This window comes from Xiphophorus couchianus, chromosome 5 (genome assembly GCF_001444195.1).
Source record: "Xiphophorus couchianus chromosome 5, X_couchianus-1.0, whole genome shotgun sequence".
Lineage (NCBI taxonomy): Eukaryota > Metazoa > Chordata > Actinopteri > Cyprinodontiformes > Poeciliidae > Xiphophorus > Xiphophorus couchianus.
This window is the reverse complement of record NC_040232.1, coordinates 12,935,238-12,956,464: the sequence shown is the minus strand read 5'-3', so window position 1 is coordinate 12,956,464 and position 21,227 is coordinate 12,935,238. Positions and strand designations below refer to the sequence as shown.

Here is a 21,227-nt window from a genome sequence, read left to right as displayed (position 1 = left end):
AGGAAAGATGGAAGTTAATTTGAGCAAAGCAAAATCAGTGTGCAACTGTTACAACTGCTGCTCAGACATCAAAGCATTATAAAAAAAAAAACAACAAAAAAATAAATATATATATAAAATTCAGTTGCAAATTTGAAAGTTCATGAAAAAACTAATTTGTTCTGTGTGTTAAGCTGCTGATGTAAATGTTTCCTACATTTCCAGGTTAGGGAACACGGAAACATTTCTCCATAGAGAAATGCTGACCGGTGATCCAGGAGCAGTTTGGTGGTGTATTTCCCAAGCACCATGTCAAAAGGTAAAAGTGAGTAAGTTGCTCAGGGATCAACACACAGAATCTTTGGGTACGGATCCATTCTACATCTTTTTTTCTAAGCTACTTTCTCATAAAATATATTCATTTCTCAATTAAAATCTTCGCAAAAAAGTGCTTCTCTGTTTTGCAAAGCACTGTCCAGTTGCTTTTTAGGTCCAAGTCAGCGGCTGGTGTCCTGCCAATTTGACATGTTTTCTCATTTTAAAGGATTGCATGTATCATTAGCTGTGTTAGAACACAATATCAGCTTAGTAATGAAAACTTAGTTCAACTTGTAAAACAGAATTTTCAGTGGCATTTGGATCACCTTGAAATGAAATTGCCATGAAAACATGAAAATAATCAAACTGCCAAACCTTGACTGGAATATTTGATACTCTTAACAGATTCTTGAAAACTTCAGACATTTATTCTATTTACAAAAACAAAATTAAACTGGATATGTTTTGCAAAAAAAAAAAAAAACATTGTTAAAATCTGACCTTGTCTCTTTGCTCTGGACCCAGTTCTGTACAGTCATATTCAATAAATTCCAATAAGCGAGGTCAGTTTGTCAGATTAAAAGGTACCTTTTGAAAATAACATCTCACTTTTCATTAAGCCCACATTTTTGAATTAAATATGTTTTTTTAATGGGCAGATGTGAAATTAACATTTTAAATGTCATGTTTTCATTACCTGCAAGTGGAAAATAATCATAATTTACAGCAACAAAACTTTCAAGCATCCATTTGTGTGTAATTAATCTATATAATGTGTTGCAAGTTTCTTGAAGAGGTCTGCATTTGGCCTTATTCCTATTTGCAATAGAATGTCTGCACAGGAACATCTGACAGAACATTCTCACTACACTGAAGCAGTAAAGTTTGTAAAAAAAAAAAAAAAAAAAAAAGATTTCTCAATGTAAAAACTTTTGGCCACGACTGTGCACTTATGTCAAACATTCCCCTTCCTGCCGACTCACCTTTTTCTGAAGGATGCAGTGGAAGATGAAGATGAACATGCCCTGCAGCGAGTTAAAAATGGTAAAAAGGTAGGCCATAATCACGGTGCTCTCGTTGATGTACATAAGGCCGAACGCCCAGGTCAGGCCCAACAGACACAGCAGGGCGATGGCGCCGATCACCCAGGACCTGCACAGGAAAGGGAAGTAATTGAAAATGAGCAATACTCCATCAGCTGTAGTGTGTTCCTCATGATTAAGATTCAGACTGGCAAAACTTTGCCTGCTCTCTGCATCAGAAAAACCAGTCAGCTGAGGCTGATGCATGTGGGATCAGGAGAGAGGGGGTCAGAGTGGGGTCATAGAGATCCGTGACACTGTGGGAGAGGGATGGAGGAACAGTGGGAGTTTAACTTAAAAGAGTTATACCCTTACAAGTCAGAGTGGATTTCTTCGTTTAGATATCATCTCAGGAGAGGGAAGGAGGGTAAAAAGGCAGATTACATCAACTGCTGCTGTCAAAAACACTAAGTATTTTACGCTGTACTTTCAGCGAGTTGCAGCCAAACTCCATCAGTCTGAACACGTCAGAAGGTTAAAGAATACTAATTTTAATGGTGTCCAGAACTCTAACTGTTCGATGTAGTTCACTTTCCAAAGAAGAGCTTTCAAGGCTGTAAACTTTTATTTTAAATAAAGGCTACAAACGAATGAATCATAGGCCAAATGTCATTGAAATGCGGTCATGCTGAGGCACATCGAGGCAGGTGCTTGCATAAGTGTGTGTCTGTGTGAATGTGATTGGCTTCACAGGGCAGTAAGTAGAGGGACATTATAGCCATTACAAATGACATTTCCCTCCAAAGGTCAAACTTTTGGGTCTGCCGCAGCCGAGAAGATGACTGTTAATTTGATTGGCTGACTGGGCAGTGATCACCTCTAATGCGAGGGATAGAAGCAAAGGGAAGCGGTGTGGGTGGAAGTGTGGGGGGACAACATGTGGAGGAAGATATTAGAAGAGCTATGAGGAAGGAAGGGAGACAGAGGAGGAGAGTAAGTGAGTGAGACCGAGGTGATTGATTCGATGTTGCCCTCTGTGGCACCATTCAGGCGAGACAGAACCTCCAATAAAGCTCGCCTGATGACCCTCTTCAATAACGGCTGCACTCATCTCTCTCTTTTATCCCACCATTTCACCTCTTCCTCCAAATCCCTCTTGAATTACTGTTTCTCTCTCATATCTGTTGCCCCAAATTCACATACCAACATTGTAACACATTGCCTTGCAAAAATATTCACTCCCCTGTATTTTATTGGGCTCTGATGTAAAATGGAACAAGACAAAGTAGTATATTATGCTTGTGAAGTGGAAGGAAAAAGATAAGATCAACTAATGATGGATGTGAACATCATTTTTTATTTTTATTTTGTCTTGCCACAGATTTTCAGTTTGATTTAGGTTGGGATATTTTAATCTATTTATATGCACTGATCTTAACTATTGCATGATATCGCTGGCTGCATGTTTAGGGTCATTGTCCTGCTTCAAGATTAACATCCATCTCAACTTTTTGGAGCCTCTAATAGATTTTATTTCCGGATTTTCCTCTGTTTAGTTCCATCCGTCTTCCCATCAACAGTAAGCAGCCTCCCTGCTGTAAAAAAAAAAAAAAAAAAAGAGTCCTCACCGTTTAATGCTGCCACTACAGTTATTTCACAGTAGGGTGAATGTTTTCGAGATAATTTGTGTTCCTCTACATACAGTACCAGCTTGCATGTCAAAAAGTTTACATTTGGTTTCATGTGACCAGATGACCGTCTTCTATACTTCCCAAATGGCTTTAGGTAAATCTTAGTTAGGAGTATTTGCAGCTTTGAATTATCAATGATTTTCTTACTACCACTTTTCTTTAAAGGAAATGTTTGTGGATTGTGGATAATAGGTTTTTAGTCAACAACTCAACTGAGTTATGGATAAATGCCAGCTCATGCAGCATTACACCTATAGTAGTTTTTGGCTACTTCTCTGATTTATACTCTTTCCATCTTCAGATTCAACAGTGCTAAGCATAATTTTCAAAGCTTGTAATAAAGGTTTACAACCTAATCCTGCCTTAAACATCTAAGTATAAAACTTGACTGGTTTATTAAGACCCTTGATCTTTATGATGCTATTTGTCAGGCCTGAACTTGCTTTTGCAAATGGTTATTGCAATTTGGCTGTGTTCAATATTAGTATTGCACATAACAGATTGAACACTTTATAAATCTGAATTAATGAAGTAACACCAATAATTATTTTTCTTTTATTCACATCGGTTAGCTAGATTGCGGACTATCTGGGGTCAATGTTTGCAATACACCCAAAGCAGAAAGACATTACCATTGATTAGTGAACTGTTACTTTGTAACTCACAATCTATATTATTCTAACCCTTTCATGCATGAATCATGATCCTTTGTGTCAGAATTTTTTTTTTCCATTTAAAAAAAAAAAAATTTCTTAAGGCATAAAAAAAGGTAGGAAAATTTTTCTGTGAAAATAATTTTTTTAAATTTTTTTTTAAATATGATCAATTGTAATTTTGTCCAAATACAAAGTTATTTGAAAAATACATCAGTAGTATTGTTCCTTAGGGGTTATCTGATGTCACAATATTTTTTTTACTTGCAAGAGTCGTCTACAGTAGAAGGAGGGACCGGGTTGGTTCTCATGCTTTTTTGTCTGTCGGCCATATTGTATTTAACAAAAATAATTTCTTGCATTTGCAGCAGATGGCCAGTAGTTGATGGTATATTTTATGATGCATTAGTGTCCACTTCAGTGGTCTGTGTGCATTTATAACATAAAAATCCACACGAAGCACAAGAAAATGGCTTTTAGATAGCTGTCCACTGTAGTGACCACTATGCATGAAAGGGCTAAAGTTCTTTCTAATATCTTGCAGTCCTCATGGTTGTTCAAGACTGTTCTCTAAGAAATCCTTTGACCCTTCAAAGAACAGATGTTTACTGTTTACTTCTGAAAGCTCTTGGTTATACTATTTAGGGATATCCAGCTAAAGGGGACCAAATTGTAACACTTTTCATATTTTTACTACATGTAATTAAGTCAGAATTGTAGTTTTTTGCACAACTCTGTTAGATTAAATCCCAAGAACAAATGTGAAAACTTTTGCGAGGCATCATATTTCACCAGATCAAGTCAAATATTTGTATACTAGACCCTAATAAATCATAGGTGCTCAATAAATGAAGTTTTTAAGGTATTTTGAGTAGTTTGTTCAAACAAATAAAACAAAAACAAGCGAACCAAGCAAAATATCTCACTAGAAAGACGCCTTACCAGAATCAATCCACAACAAAGATAACTGAGGGTGGCATGAGATTAAAGAGACAAAGAAAACAAAGTGAAGAAAATAAATAGAAGGTAAAAAGAAGAAATAAAAAAGCAGAAATTATGATGGTGATTAAAGGGGGATAATAAATACTGAAATAATATATAAAAAATATGACATAATGAAGTGAAAGATGATTTCACACAATTTAGACAACTTTCACCATGCTAAGACAGACCAGGCTATGGAAAAACACAAAACAAAATAAAAGCATAAAATTTTAATTTATTGATTTCTTTTCTTAGTCATTTATCACATTATACCTTTATTGCACACAGAGATAAACAAATAGTTTTCAATAACTTTTTGCTGAGCGTTTAACATAACACAGATTTCATAAAATAATTCATTGGCAGAGAAAATCAAACGAGGTTGAATTACATTGAAGTATGAACTTGAAATAAGAAATTACAGAATATCAGGCAGGTTCAGTCTCTGTAGAACAAAACCCTTGACATGAGTTATGCAATTTAAAGGAAAAATAAACTCTTGGAAATATGAAATATGTTTCATTTAGACTTGGCACAAAACATTGATCTGAGATGTACAACAGTTAGCCAGAAGCTATTTAGTATAGCATTTAGAAAAACAATTAATTCTTTTTTGCCACAAAATGTGATAAAGTTTCATTCTATCAAGAGTTAATCAGTTTTCTTGTATTGGAAATTATTCGGACAGTTTGGACAGTCGAGATCAAATGGATGATCAGTTATAGAGCCACATTTGATGTAGAAATCAAAGACAAGATGTCTGCAGAAGCAACTTATACCAGCTGTAAAGCATAGTGGTAGAAGGGTGAGAATTGTGGCTTGTTTTGCAATCACAAGACGTTTATAAATTTCTGCAGCATAAAACTCCAGTGCACTTATGTGGACATGTTTGTAGCCGATTACTTGTTACCAATCTAATTTTAACTCTCAGTTAACAAAAGCTAAATCGGAACGTTTGCTGCTTAGAGCTCTTATCTGGAGTATGTCCTCTAACTTAATTGAATTTCTACAGCTTCGAAGGGTTACTGACTGCTACTGAAAGTGCTGTGCATTTATGCAGGTGGCAGCACTTGTAACTTCATTAATTAGTCTTCACCTAAGCGACAGACACAGCCTGGTGGTCCTGAGGGTAAATGGCACATTGTGTTTGTCCTCCACTCAGACAGGTAAACTGTCAAACATAGCATAACACTCTCCCTGTTAAATATTTGTTAAACACAGCTTAGGTGGCTCTGAGCTTCATTACATCATAGATGTAAAGAGATATTCACGTAACACTTGGTTTTATGTGAATATTTTCCAGAACAAAAGAAATGTACTTGATTTAAAACATCAGTCGGAAGTTAGGGACTGATTTTCAGTTCTTTTCCAGCCAATACCGAATACAGCTGACTGCAATTTCTCTTTAAGAAATACACAAATAAATAAAAAAATAAGTAAGCATTCTAAATACTTTTGTTTCTTCTTTCTGCCAAAAGACTATGAATTATTAATATTGTGAAAAGCAAATGCTTTCTGTGTGTGGGAGAAAGCATTTGCTATAATAAGCAAAAGAAATGTTGTTTAACATTTTCAGAGGCAAAAACAGTTTACATATTACTGTCCTACATGAGTGTTTAACACAGTTAGCATTAAAGGAATAAGAAGTCAGGTTTTCAAAAATGTACAATGTTCCTTAACAGACAAGTTGAAGTTCTTGACAGTTGTTTTTCTTTTTAGTTTTTTTTTAAATCTGTAATTGAAGTAAAGATAGAGAATGTAATCTCTAATGAGGTTAATAACTAATGAGGTTATTCTGCTGGCAAATTATTTTTCGTTCCTATTTTTTTTTAGTGAAACAAAAAGATACAACTTAATTGATATATACTCTTTTTTAATGCACTAAAAAGAGAACAGGTGATCAAACTTAAATATTTTGTGCCAAGTGGTCACAAGAAATCAAGTTAAGTTTACTTAAGTTAATTTATTAAGTTTATTAAGGTGTAAAGGCAAATAAAGTAAGTGTGACTTAATTCAGTTACTTGTGACCAATTAATACTTTTTTGAAGTTGGAGCTCCATTGTCTTTTTTAGTGTGGGCAAGATAACTCAATTGACGTAAACGTAATCATTTGCTTACACATTCAGCTGTGCCAAACAAACCATACACTTCCACCCTTTCATTACCCAACCCCAATCTAATGGAAACAAACATTAGAGCAGAATCAAACCTCTTTGCCAAGCAAACAACTACACCCTAAGTCTATTCCCCAAAATGTCAAACTCTTTTCTCAGCATAATTTATCCAAGCTTGTATAATCCACCCCGGCTCTCAGCATAAGCCCTGCTGTGTAGAGGCAGACTGGTACGAACAGAAAAACTTACTTGATGTTGTCCAGACACCCGGAGTCTGGCTTGAGGATGGCCGTATGATGGAACATCTTATAAAGGGCGATACCGAGGAAGATTACATTCAGCTGCAAAACACAGAAATGCAGGCATGCATGTTAGATTCTCCGCAGCGACGAGACTAATTAAAAGACGCAATGTCAAAGGAGCAACTTACAACTCCAAAACAGCGCACATCGTTTCATTTTCCTTCCAGCTGTAATTGGCTTGGGGAACACAATTTCAGAACACAATCAACCCACCTTTGTGTGCTCAAAATACAGCGACTGGAGCTTGAGGGATAATACAGCAGTCATTACATCACTTAATGATCACTGTAACAATAGAAGCACAATTCTCGTAGATGCTGTGTTTTCGATTGGCTCGCTAATGTGTAGATGGGCTGCTTTAACGATGACTGCCTGGACCGTTGTGCCAGGGTCTCAGAGGCTGTCACCAATCAGATCAGCTCATAACAGTGTCGTTTTCACCCGTGCTCTGCTCTTATTGCTGCTCTGACTAGATCTGAGGGACACTGGCTGACATTTCTAAACTGACAAAAAATAAAAAAATAAAATGGCAACTGGACATGTATCCCATCGTTTCATTCTGTTTATATCAAATAATGTGTTGGATCACCTCACTCTATTTCTGTCTCTGTTTAGTTATTCAAGTGGAATGTCTCCTCTCATAACAGCTTGCCGACTGCTGAAACTCATTCGGCTTTGTTCCTATGGGAGAGCTGGGAACTATCTGGCAGCTCATGTTCAACTGGCATTACAGTCAAACAGCTGGGTCAGGAAGAAAAACATCTCCTAGACGAAAAAGTAAATGCCTAATAACATCTTAACTTTGCAGAGTTATTATCATAATCTGTGTAACGTGCAGAGATTTGTGCTCTGTGTCCCCTCCAGAGATTTCCAGCTTGTAGGAATGTGTGCCTCTGTGAGAGCTAATCCATGAATGGGAATTATTAAGTTGACACAAAGTTCCCTCTGCTTACTCTAACACTGCTGAGGAGCTCAGGCAAACCTTGTGTTGGATTAACAAACACCTTAATGTAGCCCTTGGCTCCTGCACCAGTATGTCACAGCCTCTCTCAAAGTGAACCTAGTGCCACTTAAAGCTTGTATGTTTTTATATCTTACCATGATGATGAGAGTAGCAGGTCCTATGAAGCTCCAAATAAAGTATGTATCCAGGCGGAGCCAGCACCTGGAAGTAGAAACAAAGAGACATCATGCATGGGAAACATAACAGCAAACAGATGCATAGCCATAAAAAGAAATGCTGGAAGGTAATAAAATGACTAACATTTTAATCAAGTCTGTTTATCAATACAGAGTGACAATTTTAAAGGCTGAAAAGACATCAAAATGTCTAAACAAAAATGTAGATATATTTGGTAGTGAAGTGAGTTACAGATATCCAGGACATGTTCTGTCTAGGATAACAAGCGTAAACAAAATGATGGAAAAAAAAACAGGGTTTGAACTCATGATGTCGACATTAATACCTCATGTTCACCAATTATTGTAAACAATTCTACATGTGCAAAAGTCTGAAAAAAAAATACTGTGTTGCATTCATGTTTTTTTTAATTATTTAATTTTTTTTACAAGGTCATCTGTTTTGTATGTGTGTTACTAAAGTGTCTCTTTGAGTTAAAGTGTCCTTCAGTTCAGCCTATTTAACCTCAATGTTCAAGGACGTGTGTGTTGCTATGCCCACACTGTACAAATACATAAATGCAGCATAGCTTTGTCTTTACTACTACTTTCTTAATTTTTAGCTCTTGATTGAACGAAATACAATGTGTTCTCACACACTGATGTCATTACCGCAACTTCCCAAAATCCAACATTATGTTACTCCATCCATACATAATCAAATGAAGACGATTTTTGGCCTGAATCTATTTATTCAGGCTTTTCAGATTGAATAATGGACTATGTAGTCTTTAGTAGTCTTTTATATTTATGTGGGAAATAAAGTGTCAAGAAAATATATTTGGACTTTAAAAGCTTCCTCCATTATTGCTTTGGTGTCACCCATAAATACATCATATTATAAAGCAAATTTTAATAGTAGACCCATAATAACTAAAAGATGTTTTAATAAGTCCATAATATTTAGGGAACAAAACATTCCAAATCATACTGGTCCTTTGTAAGTTGGCTAGCTTTTTTACTTAGAGGTTGGTTTTCAGAGATTTTTCCAACCTTTTGCAAATCCAGTTAAATTTTAGTGTCCAAAGTTTAAGTCAGTATACAACAGAACAGTTAGAACCTACCAAATTTAATAAAGTAATTGAAAGCAAGTAATTGAATAAGCATATTGCAAAAAGAAATAAAAGTCTCTTTTTTTTTAGTCGGTAAACATCAACATTTTGCTATTGAGTGTGCATCCCAAATAAATTTAATTGTAAATTTTAGAGCTTAAATTCTGTTTGTTTTATTAGTGTAAATAACAAAACCAAATCGACCCCTGTCCCAGATGGCTGCAGTGTAGCAAAGAGTTGCTGCCACAATCACAAGGGAGAGAACAGAAGACACAAAGTAGCCATACAGCAGCGGAAATATGGGAGGACAAAGAATGGAAGTGGGTGAAAATAAAAGTAGTAAGAGAAGTGTTACAGGTTGGAGGAAAATAGATGACACACACATCTCAAACATACATCACACACACAGAGGGGGAGACAGCACGGGATGAGTACCTGTGATTTATAAACCTTTACTTCCCCCTCAGGGCTCAGATATATGACATCGCAACATACCGCAGCTGCTAAAATGTGACACAACTCAATTCATTTGAATACTGAGTTACTGATGTGGGCCTCACAAGGCTATTTATAGAGTCTGTAGCTTGAAGTTAAAGTGGAGAGCAAAGGCACGCAAACGGACACGTAATATTTGCACGCAAACATAAAACCTGCATGAAAATACTGACACACCCTGCAATTTCTGACACTGAGGTTAGCTGCACTGGCAAAAGATATACTGCTGTATGCTGACGCACATCAATCCAAAAACATTTTCACTCATAAATCGCAGCAAGCGGGGGGGGGAGGGGGAAGAAAATGTCCCACAGTGCCCTCCGCTGAGGTCAGGCCCAGCTGCCTGCAGAGAAAGATGGCGGCAAAATGGCCAACTGATTCATGACTAGCTGCTTTTGAATTATTAATCTTTCAATTTCCAACACATTAGTGAGCCCTCCATTATGGGTCCCTGACTGTGTCACAGAACCCTCCATTAGGGCTCCTTTGCTAAGTTAGAGCCACCGTTCATTATGGGATATGAACGAGAGAGGGGAAAAAAAGGGGACATTTTCAGGAGTGACACAGCAGGAATGATGTGTGATGTTTTCATATGTTTTGTCTCAGTGTGTTAATGCTAAAAATGATAAGTGGTGTCATTTTCAAAGCTGGAGTGATAAATGAGTGATTAAAGTTGCTGCTTTCAAAGAAAAGCGATTTCCAGTGAAAATAGTTCTGTCAGTTACTTTTCAGATCTGCGAGGGCCGACAGGCACAGAGCTATTAAAAAGATATTTAGGTACAGTATTACCAAAAACTACTAAGATCAAACCTTTAATGACACCTGATATTTCTGTGACGCTCAGCTTCATTCTTCTAATGCCATTTATCTTTTCTTCGTTTCTCTTTTCAAACCTGCCGTCTCAAGTTTTCCACAATGCTTCGCTACCTAATGGGATGCAGTGAGATTATTCATCCAGAACTTGGCATTCAGACTCTCATGCTTTAATGATCACTCTGCAATGAAATATTGATCTAAGTGGCCTGTGAATTGGTGTAGCTTGATCGTTAAGCACAGCTAAATTCAGTCCCTCCCATGTCTTTCGCTTTCTATGAGGCGATGCGGTGTCTGAGCCACAGTAGGTCCCAGATGGAACAATAAATGTGAACATTTGGGCCAGTGAATCTTTTAAAGGTTATATACCTTACAATATTTCAATATTTTAATTGGAAGAGATTTTCTTTCTGCCAATACCAGCTGTTAAATTCCAACATTCACTTTGTTAATGTCCTGTTTAAATTTCAAACAGCCACAGAATGAGGGACAGCTAATGAGTATGCAAACTTTTCCGAATTTAGCCTTATTACATCATCAAAACTTTAATGTACATTTTTGGGATTTTATGTTGCTTTCATCTGGACAGGGTATGGCGCAATTTCAGACTGACCAACATGAGAATGTTCACCTGAACTGACAGGTATCACCCGGGCTGGACTCTCATGTGGTGTCTAACAGTTGTTGTGTGTTGATCAGCTATTTCATTTTGGTTAATAAATGAAAATGGAAATACTGTCAATTTGTCAACATTTCTCACTGTCTCCCAGAGGTTCTGCACTGAAGTTTCTCATGAAGAATAAAATGTCCTGGCCAGAATGAACTTTTATCTTGTTCTTGCAACCATGAATGAAGTTTTACTTCTTGTACGTACTAGCATTTATCTGACCTGCAGCTGTAGTTACAGCAAAAGATGGTTCTACAGATTTTTCTTTAAAACAAAAAAAACTTCCACTTACCAATAATGAACGACTTTGCATTGGTCTACCACATAGTATTCACAGATTTTGGACGGGACACTCGAGTGAAACTGGGTATAGCCTTCTTAGTTTTTTGTTGCTTACTTTGCATATGCTTCATATGAATGAGATGCATGCTGTTTTCTAGGAGTCTGGCAATGTCTGAGGTCAAAGGTGTCAACCATATGTCAATACATGACCTTGTGCTTTTTAAGCACATTCTCATTCCCCACCACTGTGTGCCCCTGCAGCAGAGGCCAGCCACATTTTGACACAGTCAAGTGCAAACCAGAATGGATGTGTACACAGGCTAACAGTCCACTCTATCACCCCCTTTTTCAAATGCTTTCATTCGCACACTTAAGCCACACTTCCTTTGCTCCCTCCTTCTATCCTGCCTGCTAAATCCTTCCATATTCACACATTTCTGCTGTTGTGCTCACGCAGGCACTCTGTGGTGCATTCTCTGCTGCTCGTCCCCATATTTCTCTCCTCTTCTTCAGCCTTCTCAGCTTCTCTCCCCTCTCAGCCTCTCTGTATCGACTCTTGAGAAGTGCCAAAGCTTGTTGAGTCCACTGTGGCAGTCGCAGCCAAAATGACAGCAGGCACTCCAGCCTCAGTCCCCACTTTCCTCCCCTCCATCCTCCTTGCCCCATCATCCATTCCCCGCTTCATGCCATGCATTCTTCACCCCCACTACTTACACTCGGTCGGTGCCGTAGCTCCTGTAGTCCACGGCGGCCGAGACGGCCACTATGACAGCTGGCACGCCATACCCTGCCAGGTAGAAGTACTTAGTCCTGGAGTGTTCGCTCTCAAACACCTCGACCAGCATGATGTAGAGCTGCACCCCTTCCAAGAACATCCAGGTGAAGGCTGCCAAGAAGAAGAAATGTAGCAAGGCCGCAAAGACCGCACAGACGATCTGGTGAGAGAGAAAGAGAAGACTTGAATTACACTTGGAGTCGAAATACACACAGAAATATTTAAGCTGGTGGATGCCTGCACTGATTAGTTGGAGAGCAGAAAATATACTGCAGGCGATAAGGATATGAGTCCGATTTAGAGCAGTAATTTATCATTTTCACAAAAGGAAGAACATTTTTAGGGATGAAATTTTTGCTGGCAGGGATACAGTACCCTGCAAAAGTATGAATTAAACTTTTCCACATTTTGAAAAACCACAAACTTGGGTGTGCTTTCCTGGGATTTCATGTGACAAATCAACACAACACTGTGTGTAATTGTCAAATGAAAACAAAAAGGACACATGCTGTTCAGTTTGGTTTTTTTTCAAATATGAATCTGAAAAGATTTTTTCTCCCCTCCTTAGTAAATACTTTGCTAAACCATCTTTCCATATATCAATAGCCGAAAGTCTGCTAGATATGTTTTAACACAGCTTTGCACATATAAATGCTAAAATTTCAGCTCCATCTCACTCAGACTGGACTGGGAATCTCAGTGAAGCAAAGTCTCTTCAAAAAATGATGCTGACAAGACATGTTTCACCATAGATGTTTAGCACTGAAAATATTATCTCATTCTGCTCTGCAAAATAGCTCAAGTTTAGTCAGATTGGATAAATTGCTTCTTCAAACAATTCTTAATCCTGAGAGATCTTAATTTTATTCAGATCTGAGCTTTGATTTGGTCATTCTAACCAATGGGTTTCAAGCAAAACCTTTAATTGTAGTTCTGCCGCTTAGTTTTAAAGTTGCTTTCCTGCTAGACGTTGAACGCCTGCCTTTTTTTCTTCAGAAGCCTTTCGTCAACTTTCTTCAAGGATTTAGATCCATTGACCTTCCCACCTGCTCTGGCCACTGCTGAAAGTGAGCATTCCTAAAACATGGTACAGCCATCATCAGGTTCCAAGAGGGGATGTTGAGCTCTTTTTTTAAATATGTAACTTCTAAAGAAGACTGGGGTTACCACACCTTACAAACATATCCCATACCATAACAGCACATTTCAGGCCAAAGACTCAAAATCACTTCAGGACAGATACATTGATTGGTTGAGCATGCTTTCACACTTCACTCGCTGTCTACAACTTAAGAGGATAAGTGAGAAGATACAAGAGACATGTGCATTCACAGCTGCAGCCTGTGCTGATTGACCACATTCCAGACAAAGGTAGCAAAGCTTTTTCATCAGGAACTGACAAAAAAGGATGTGAGCTGGGTTGGCAGCACTGACTTTTAGTGAATGACAAATATGGGCACAAAAGAGAAAAAAAATTGCAGCAAAGTGAGTCAGCGACGTTGAACTGAAGCAATAAAGCACAAGAAGGCTTGTCAATATCCAAACTTGAGTAATTTCAGTTTGAATACTCTGTAGTTGGCTCAATATGCAGCTTGAATTGCTTTACTGAAGGTGAAGAGTTCAGTTCAGTTTGGTGTATAATCAAATCAGCATACATGTTCAGCACTTTTCATAAGGAAAAGGGTTAAATGTAAAACAAGGTGTTTTTTAACAATAGAAACATATAAAACACCTAATCATGAACACACCTTTGTTTCCTTTACTTTATAAAACAGAACAAAATATCTGCATCTTCTGACCTAAGGGGTCTGACATGCACCTAAGTCAAAAGTATGTCAGAAAAATGGTTTTGAATAAGATTAATAAAAGTAATAAAATAATCCAATAAAATCAGTACTGAAAGATATAAGAAGTCAAAACAGAGGCCTTAAAATGATAGAATTAGGAGCACATTCATGTTTGCACTATGGGACAAATTCAGCGAACCTAGAGAGAAGCTATGCTGATCTAAGGCTGGGCTTCAAACCCAATAACTTTTTATTGCAATGCAAACATGCACACAACTTATATCATATTAAGAAAATTGATTTAAAAAAAAGTTTAAATACAAAATTCAATAATGACAGCCTCATAACTGTTTTGGTTATATATATATAAAGTATATATATATATATATATATATATATATATATATATATATATATATATATATGTATATATATATATATATACATATATATATATATCTTGTGACAGTCCCCTCCTATCCAGTAGGGGTCTGTAGTCTAGTCCACTATTTGTTTTTGTTCTTTCAGGAAGCAGGGTGATGGACTGTTGATTGAACGCACCTGGTGGCTAATAAATACTGGCATCTAATCAGCCACCTGCGCTGCTTGGTTGGCCTCCGGACCTGACCGGGACAGGCAGCACTGCTCCACGCTTCTCTCGGACTGGCTGAACAGTCCTCAAAGCGCATACTTTTTTGGGGAAACAAATAAATTGTTATTTGGATCCGCTCGTCTGTCTCCCATTTTTGTCATTGCCTATGGGGGGGCGTGACAATCTATATATATATATATATATATATCTGTGTGGATTATGCTGTTAGAGGAACCAGTAACTGACACAGACACTATAATTACAGATAAACACCCTATCAGTGTGTCCATTTGGGCAATAACTAATTCATCATGAGAATGACCACTGTCAGAAATAACATTAAGAAAAAGCCTTTTAAAACTCTACAAAATAGAACTGCTTCCCACTGTTTTGATATAGAAAGGTCAAGTGTGAGGGATTAATTTTCATATAAATGCAAAGCTCATTTTATAATAAATGAACTTTTGGATTACATTCAAGATGAATTCCAGTGTTATTGAAATGTTATCAAGTAATGTTTAATATCAGACCTGATCCCATAGAAGAGGAGTTGTGAAAATATTACTATATGATCATCATATGAAGATTTAATAGCATTACAGACTTATCTACTAAAAATACACAATAATAAAAAAAATTCAATAGCAATATGATGTTTTGTTTTGGTAGCATCTCCATTGCAAACTTAAGTTTGGCTTTGCTCAATCTCAGTAGTCCTTGACTGTAACTACTTGCAAAGAATAAACTTTTCAGGGTCCACTGACAAATATTAACAATCAACACCTGAGAAAAAGAAAGTATTTTTTTTTAAAGTGCACTTTTATTTCACCTTGTGTTTCATACAGGCTTAATCTGCTCCTCAGCAGTGACGCATGTACTGCGAACTCACTTTAAGTACGGTGCTGCTCTGGAATAAACGGACAGTCGTGGGGTCACATTTACAAAAATGTGCAGCGAGTGGCTCTGTTTTGGGAAATGGTTTATTTAATGTTGTCTGCACAGTTAACAGGATAATGCAGTAAGAGAGAACGAGACTGCAGCTCCTTCAGCCTGAGGGAGAAGGTGACAAATGAAGACTGAAACACAGCAATGACATCACCTAAGCCAGCACATAGGCTTTAATAGATTATGAGGCAGGTCTGTGTAAAGAGCACTATGTGTTGTAAATCATTTCTGTGATTGCTGGGAATGGATTTCAAACAGGCAAATTAAAGCCCTCGGCCTGCACATATTTATCATGGGTGAATTAGCTTGCCGTGTAAAGCACAACAGTTTAACTCTATCCAGGTCCTCAATGCTTTTATGAATTAGCTGGAAATTGTTGTACAACCAATCTGTCATGTTTTCTTTAAAATGAAAACAAGGGATTTTGGGGAAAAACCACTGCAATAAGTCCATCAGTTGGTAATGAGAGAAAAGGAAGTCACCCTGAGAAATGGTTGTTTATGATTATTTGATACTCAGGAGATCTACGAAATGTGTTCATATCTATTATGAAAACAATGTTACAGTGCCAGTCAGATCTGTTGACGTCACTGTCAATGGCAGTTTATGTCAATGGCACTTCAGAGTAAAACACATCTGTAGGAACACTACTTATCAACTGACAATCTTTTCACATTTTACTCTTGCTCAAATGCACTGAGACAATAGAGGTCACTATACAATTATGTCTATTGCCATTCCTCTTGGCATATTCAGAGTTTTGGCCCCTTTCTCGCGATTTCTTCTCTTCAGCTCAAAACACAGATCTTCAATAGGATGTAGGAAGATTGTGTGTCTGGTAAACTGTGTTCATCTGGATTCATATTTTCCTGCCAAAAGTCCCAAATGCGACATATTTTAAGGATTAAAATAATTTATGTTGCCATGCAATCTAACAAGGTTCTCAAGACCTTGGTAAAACAAAAGACCCACAGTATCACAAATTTACATCATTCTTTTTCTGTTGACAAAGAGTTTAGTTTTAGTTCCATCTTATCAGAACTCACTGCTACAGTTTAGATCCCAGCAAACTTCAAATAACGTTGTGATTGTAGGTCAGAAAAGCCTTTTACATGGCATCAATCCCAAGCACCTGATTTGCATGTAGATACTGTTTAATGGTTTGATGGTTGTTGCTATCATTGTAAGGTTTGGAGGCTATTTTACCCCCCAAATAAGGATTTTTGTACTATATAGTGGCCAATAACTAAAATAAATGGGCTACTGTTAAATTTTGACACACATAGAAGTTCTTAAATATTCTGACCAACCTTAAAAGTAAAGTAAAAAAATATATATCAAAAAATATATCTCTATTACATTTACTTTCAATTGGATTGTTATTGATTGGTCAATGAAATAATTAATTCTTAAGATAAATGTTTTCCAAATGAATCAACACCTTTAAATTACATGCTGGATTTTTCCTAATTTTTAGTCTGACACTATGAAGCTGCCAATAATGTATTTATATGAAACCTTTTAAACATCTTTACCAGGGGTACCAATAACTGTGGGCATAGCAGTATATCAGACCAGTGGAAAGAATAAAAAGACATAACTTGAACCTTTAAGCAGAATATAAAGTTTACTTTTTCATTTTCCTTTTTTATGTTCTTGTTAAAAAACAGAGTTCCTGAGCCTTTGGCCAAACAAATAATATGGATGTCCACACGCATAATAATAAGAACAAACTTCTTACTGGCTGATCGGCCTTGTTGATCCCGACTAGAAACAGTGATTCAGCAATGAACAGGCTGATGCAGAGGTTCTTATGGATGGTGTTGCGGTCGCTCTGCAGGCCTCTAAAGAAGCAGAATGTGAAGATGCAGATCAGCAGGCAAACGAGCGACAACAGGATCCCGACCCACGTGATGACGTCCAGGAGCATGTCGTGCATGCTGTCTGCTTTCTGTGAGCAAAAGCAAAACAAGAGAAGCCAGGGGGGGATAATTTAATAACATGTAAACACACAGCCAGTATAACTATGTTTAACCTTGGTTTACTGGAAACACACACGGGTCATGTTCCTGTAAGACCAGACACGCACTGACAGAGCGCCACCACCAGCCATGGCTGATCTGGTTCTGGCTGCGTGTCGCTGAGCGTTCAGGGCCGCAGCGTTACGCCGCGCTGCACAGGTGTGCTAGCTCTATCCATCAGTGTCCTGCAAGCTGGCAGGCGGAGCAATGTTCACCGTAACATTGCAGTGATGGATCTACTGCTCAAAACCTCACACAGTGTTCACAAAGGCCTGCCAAGCCAGCTCTGACCATGACCTCTTTAGATGTAACACACATCCGCGTCCCCATGGGGACAGAACCAGTGTCGCACTTGATCCAAAGCTGCGTGAAAAGAAGCACAACCTTATTGTAACAAAAGAAGAAGATGAAAAGTGCTTATTCCAGACAGGACGGGACAGTAATGCTTTTATCCAACACCCACTACGGTTCACAGATATCCAAATAAATGCTCTCATCTTCTAATCAAATATCACTTTTACAGCAAAATGCGATCTGGAGCTTTGTTCCGGGTCTCCTGTACTAAACCAGAACTCTGAGATCCTATTGTCAGTATTACATAATATTTTGTCAGTAAAATGTCATCAACAGGCTTAACAAATCAATTTTAAAAATATTCTCTGCCAAGACCGACCGACACTCAAGCACTGAAGAGATCCAATCTGCAAAACACATGTGGCCTGTGTCTTCTCCTCCTTTGTTCTTCACAACCTTTTAACCAGCTGGCCAGCTGTTCATTATGAAATGATGAATAACTGACCTCTCAGTACCCTCCCCTCTGCCGTAACAAGCTGGCGAAGCAAAAGAAAAAAACTAAAGAGCATACATACCTTGACTTCTACTTGAGCCATGAGTACTGCAAAACTGGTGAGGTGGGTGCAGGAGCAGCTGGTGTGTGTGCGGTTGGTGGCGAGCAGTCGGCAGTCCTGCGTAGACCAGAATCCCGTCATGGTGCGCTTGGAGTAGCTCCAGAAAGAGCAGTTGGGATTGAAATTCTTCTCTGACTGCTGAAGAAAAAAAATAAATAGAGATTGTGATAAAGAGAAATCCAAAGACAGACAACAAGAAGGCGAGAGAGGTGGGGGTGGTGCAGCATGGCTAGGAAAATAGTACAACGCTATGATGAAAAATATTCCCTTCTTGCTGATTTCTTCTGCGTTTTCTTTTCTTTTGTTAGACTAGCCACACCCAGCAATAATTATTGCCAGACCCGTAGAAGCAAGAAATCACTCATACAGAATCTATGTGACAACATGAAGAACGCTAAAAGGTTTTAAAAAGAAATACATCACTCTCTGATCTAAAGTAATAAAGTCTAAGTCTTTTATCTCTCTGGAAAAGGTTACAAAGCCGTTACCAAGGCTTAATGCAAAACACAATGAAAGCAATTTTATACAAACGTAGAAAATATGAAACAATGTTGAACCTTGTCACAAGTGCCTGGTGTGCCAAATCACACAAAAGACCTCAGAAGCATTTCTAAAGCAGCCATGTTTCTTCTCAGTTAAGGTCAACGCTCAGAGATCAACAACAGAGGGAAAAAATGCCTCCTTTTTTCTGAGGTTTAAACCACTGCTTACCAAAACCAACCAATGACCACAATGGTAAAAAAACAAAAAAACAAAAAACATTTTGAAGATTATACTTTTGAAAACCATTCTGTGGACTGACCAAGTTAAACTTGTTTATGTGACGTTAATATTTATTTGAGGCTCTGAAATCTGTGTATTTAAATGGCTGGAGAGTGTGAGAACGCGGTGGAAGAAACTGAAGGAGGAATTACACAGCACGTCACACGCACACAGCAACATGACAACAAACAGAAGAGACAGAATGCAAAAGTGCAGCAACAAATAAACAGAGTGCCATGGCAGGAGGTGACAGCCCTGCATCCGCTATCATTGTGTGCCATTCTGCGGTGCAGGAGCGGCTTGTGTTGTGTAAACTGTCGATGTGTTTGTTAGGCCTGTAAAGTTGCTCTCAGAAAGAGCAAGTGAGGAGTCTGCTGCTGCCAACAAGCTGGGTCACCAACTGGATACACATTTGCTTGTTGAATGAGAAGCACATAATGAAACCCTGGTGCAGACCATCGTCATTGAGACAATATGGACTTCAGTCTGTTAGATCGGAAGAATCTTCTTTTCTCATCCAGAGAGTGTCAAACACAGTTGGAGTGAAACAAAAGAACCTAAAAACGTATAGACTAATACTCATTCAAGCATTAGAAACAGCTTTTATTGCCCCACAGCAGGTGTGTGTGTGTGTGTGTGTGTGTGTGTGTGGGGAGGGACGGGGAAGGGGTCAGGTGTAATAGTAGCATCTGATTCATAGCTTAAGAGTAAAGTTATTTCCACCAATTCTTTTTAAAATTAGCCCAAAACATACACTTTGTATAACTTTATACTGACAAGTTCATGTTTCACTACAGAATTAAAAGTTCAGTCATGTGCAAACATTTTCCATATTGGTTTCATCTGACAACATACTTCCACATAATTTATTGTGATCTCTAGTTGTGGGAAAAATGGAATTTTTACATCTTTCTTCAAACAATCTGTTGGGTTTTTTGATATGGGCAACAGAGCACTTGTCCAGGGTGACATCAGGGGTGAGAAGTCTTTTTAAAAGCCATTTTTAAAAATGTCGTTTTACCTCAGTTAAATAAGGTCAGTATTGCACTTTTTGCATGAGTAATTCTTGAGAAATTTGCCACTCTCCTTTATAGAGTAGGCACATCTTATTTGCTGGTTACATTACAGGAAGCAGGTTACCTGACTGGGTTTACGCATTGTGACAATTATGCGAGAACCATTATTAGTTGTAATAATGCTTCTTTCAAGCTTCTTTCTCCATGCTGCTCCTCCAGAGCCTTTATCTCTTCTCTGGTTAATGCTCTTCTAGGTTACGCTATAGAGGACAAAATATAAAGGACATACTATAGCTTAAATACATAAATGAATGAAATATCTAACTGACGTTTGTCCCATCCTCTGTTGAATTCATATCCATAAAGCTATTTTGCATATAAGATTGTCTAGTCTGGGGGAGAATTTAGAGGGGTGATATTATTGAAGCAAAGAGTATCACTACATCCACTTTTAAAAACTTTGCAAAAATTTCCAAAGATGATTGGATCCTTCATAAAGTTTTTGCTGGTGAAATCCTTGCAGTAAAAATAATTGCAGTCAGTGAACACAAAGGCATCTGAAGCCACCGCAGACACTTGCAACGCACTCCCTAGCTCCTCTTATCACTTCACCGAGCAGATTCATAACACCTATATATATATATATATATATATATATATATATATATATATATACACACACACAGAGTGTGTAAGTTCTGAAAATAATAATAAAAAAAACAAGTTTGAGATGGCACTGCATAGTCATCATGCTCACGCTCCAAATAGGTCCTAATAATAATGCACAGCTAGCTTGTTCCCCCAACTGTACTCAAGCATCATGTTACTATTTTCTAATTTGTTTGAGGGATATCACTGATGTGATAATCT

General features: G+C 37.8%; 1 protein-coding gene across 12 annotated transcripts in view; it reads right to left on the bottom strand.

The window, feature by feature from the left end:
• adgrl3.1 (adhesion G protein-coupled receptor L3.1) overlaps positions 1–21,227 on the bottom strand; it is a 162,607-nt gene that overhangs the window by 12,706 nt on the left and 128,674 nt on the right. For 11 of the 12 annotated variants that reach the window (XM_028016997.1, XM_028016995.1, XM_028016994.1 and 8 more), the window contains 6 exons: positions 18,541–18,717; positions 17,392–17,601; positions 12,266–12,486; positions 8,162–8,228; positions 7,011–7,102; positions 1,281–1,449 (listed from right to left, as the gene is read on the bottom strand). In XM_028016997.1, the coding sequence (XP_027872798.1) occupies positions 1,281–1,449; positions 7,011–7,102; positions 8,162–8,228; positions 12,266–12,486; positions 17,392–17,601; positions 18,541–18,717 (936 nt within the window). The remainder of the gene's footprint in view (positions 1–1,280; positions 1,450–7,010; positions 7,103–8,161; positions 8,229–12,265; positions 12,487–17,391; positions 17,602–18,540; positions 18,718–21,227) is intronic. The other variant, XM_028016996.1, reaches the window with a different exon arrangement.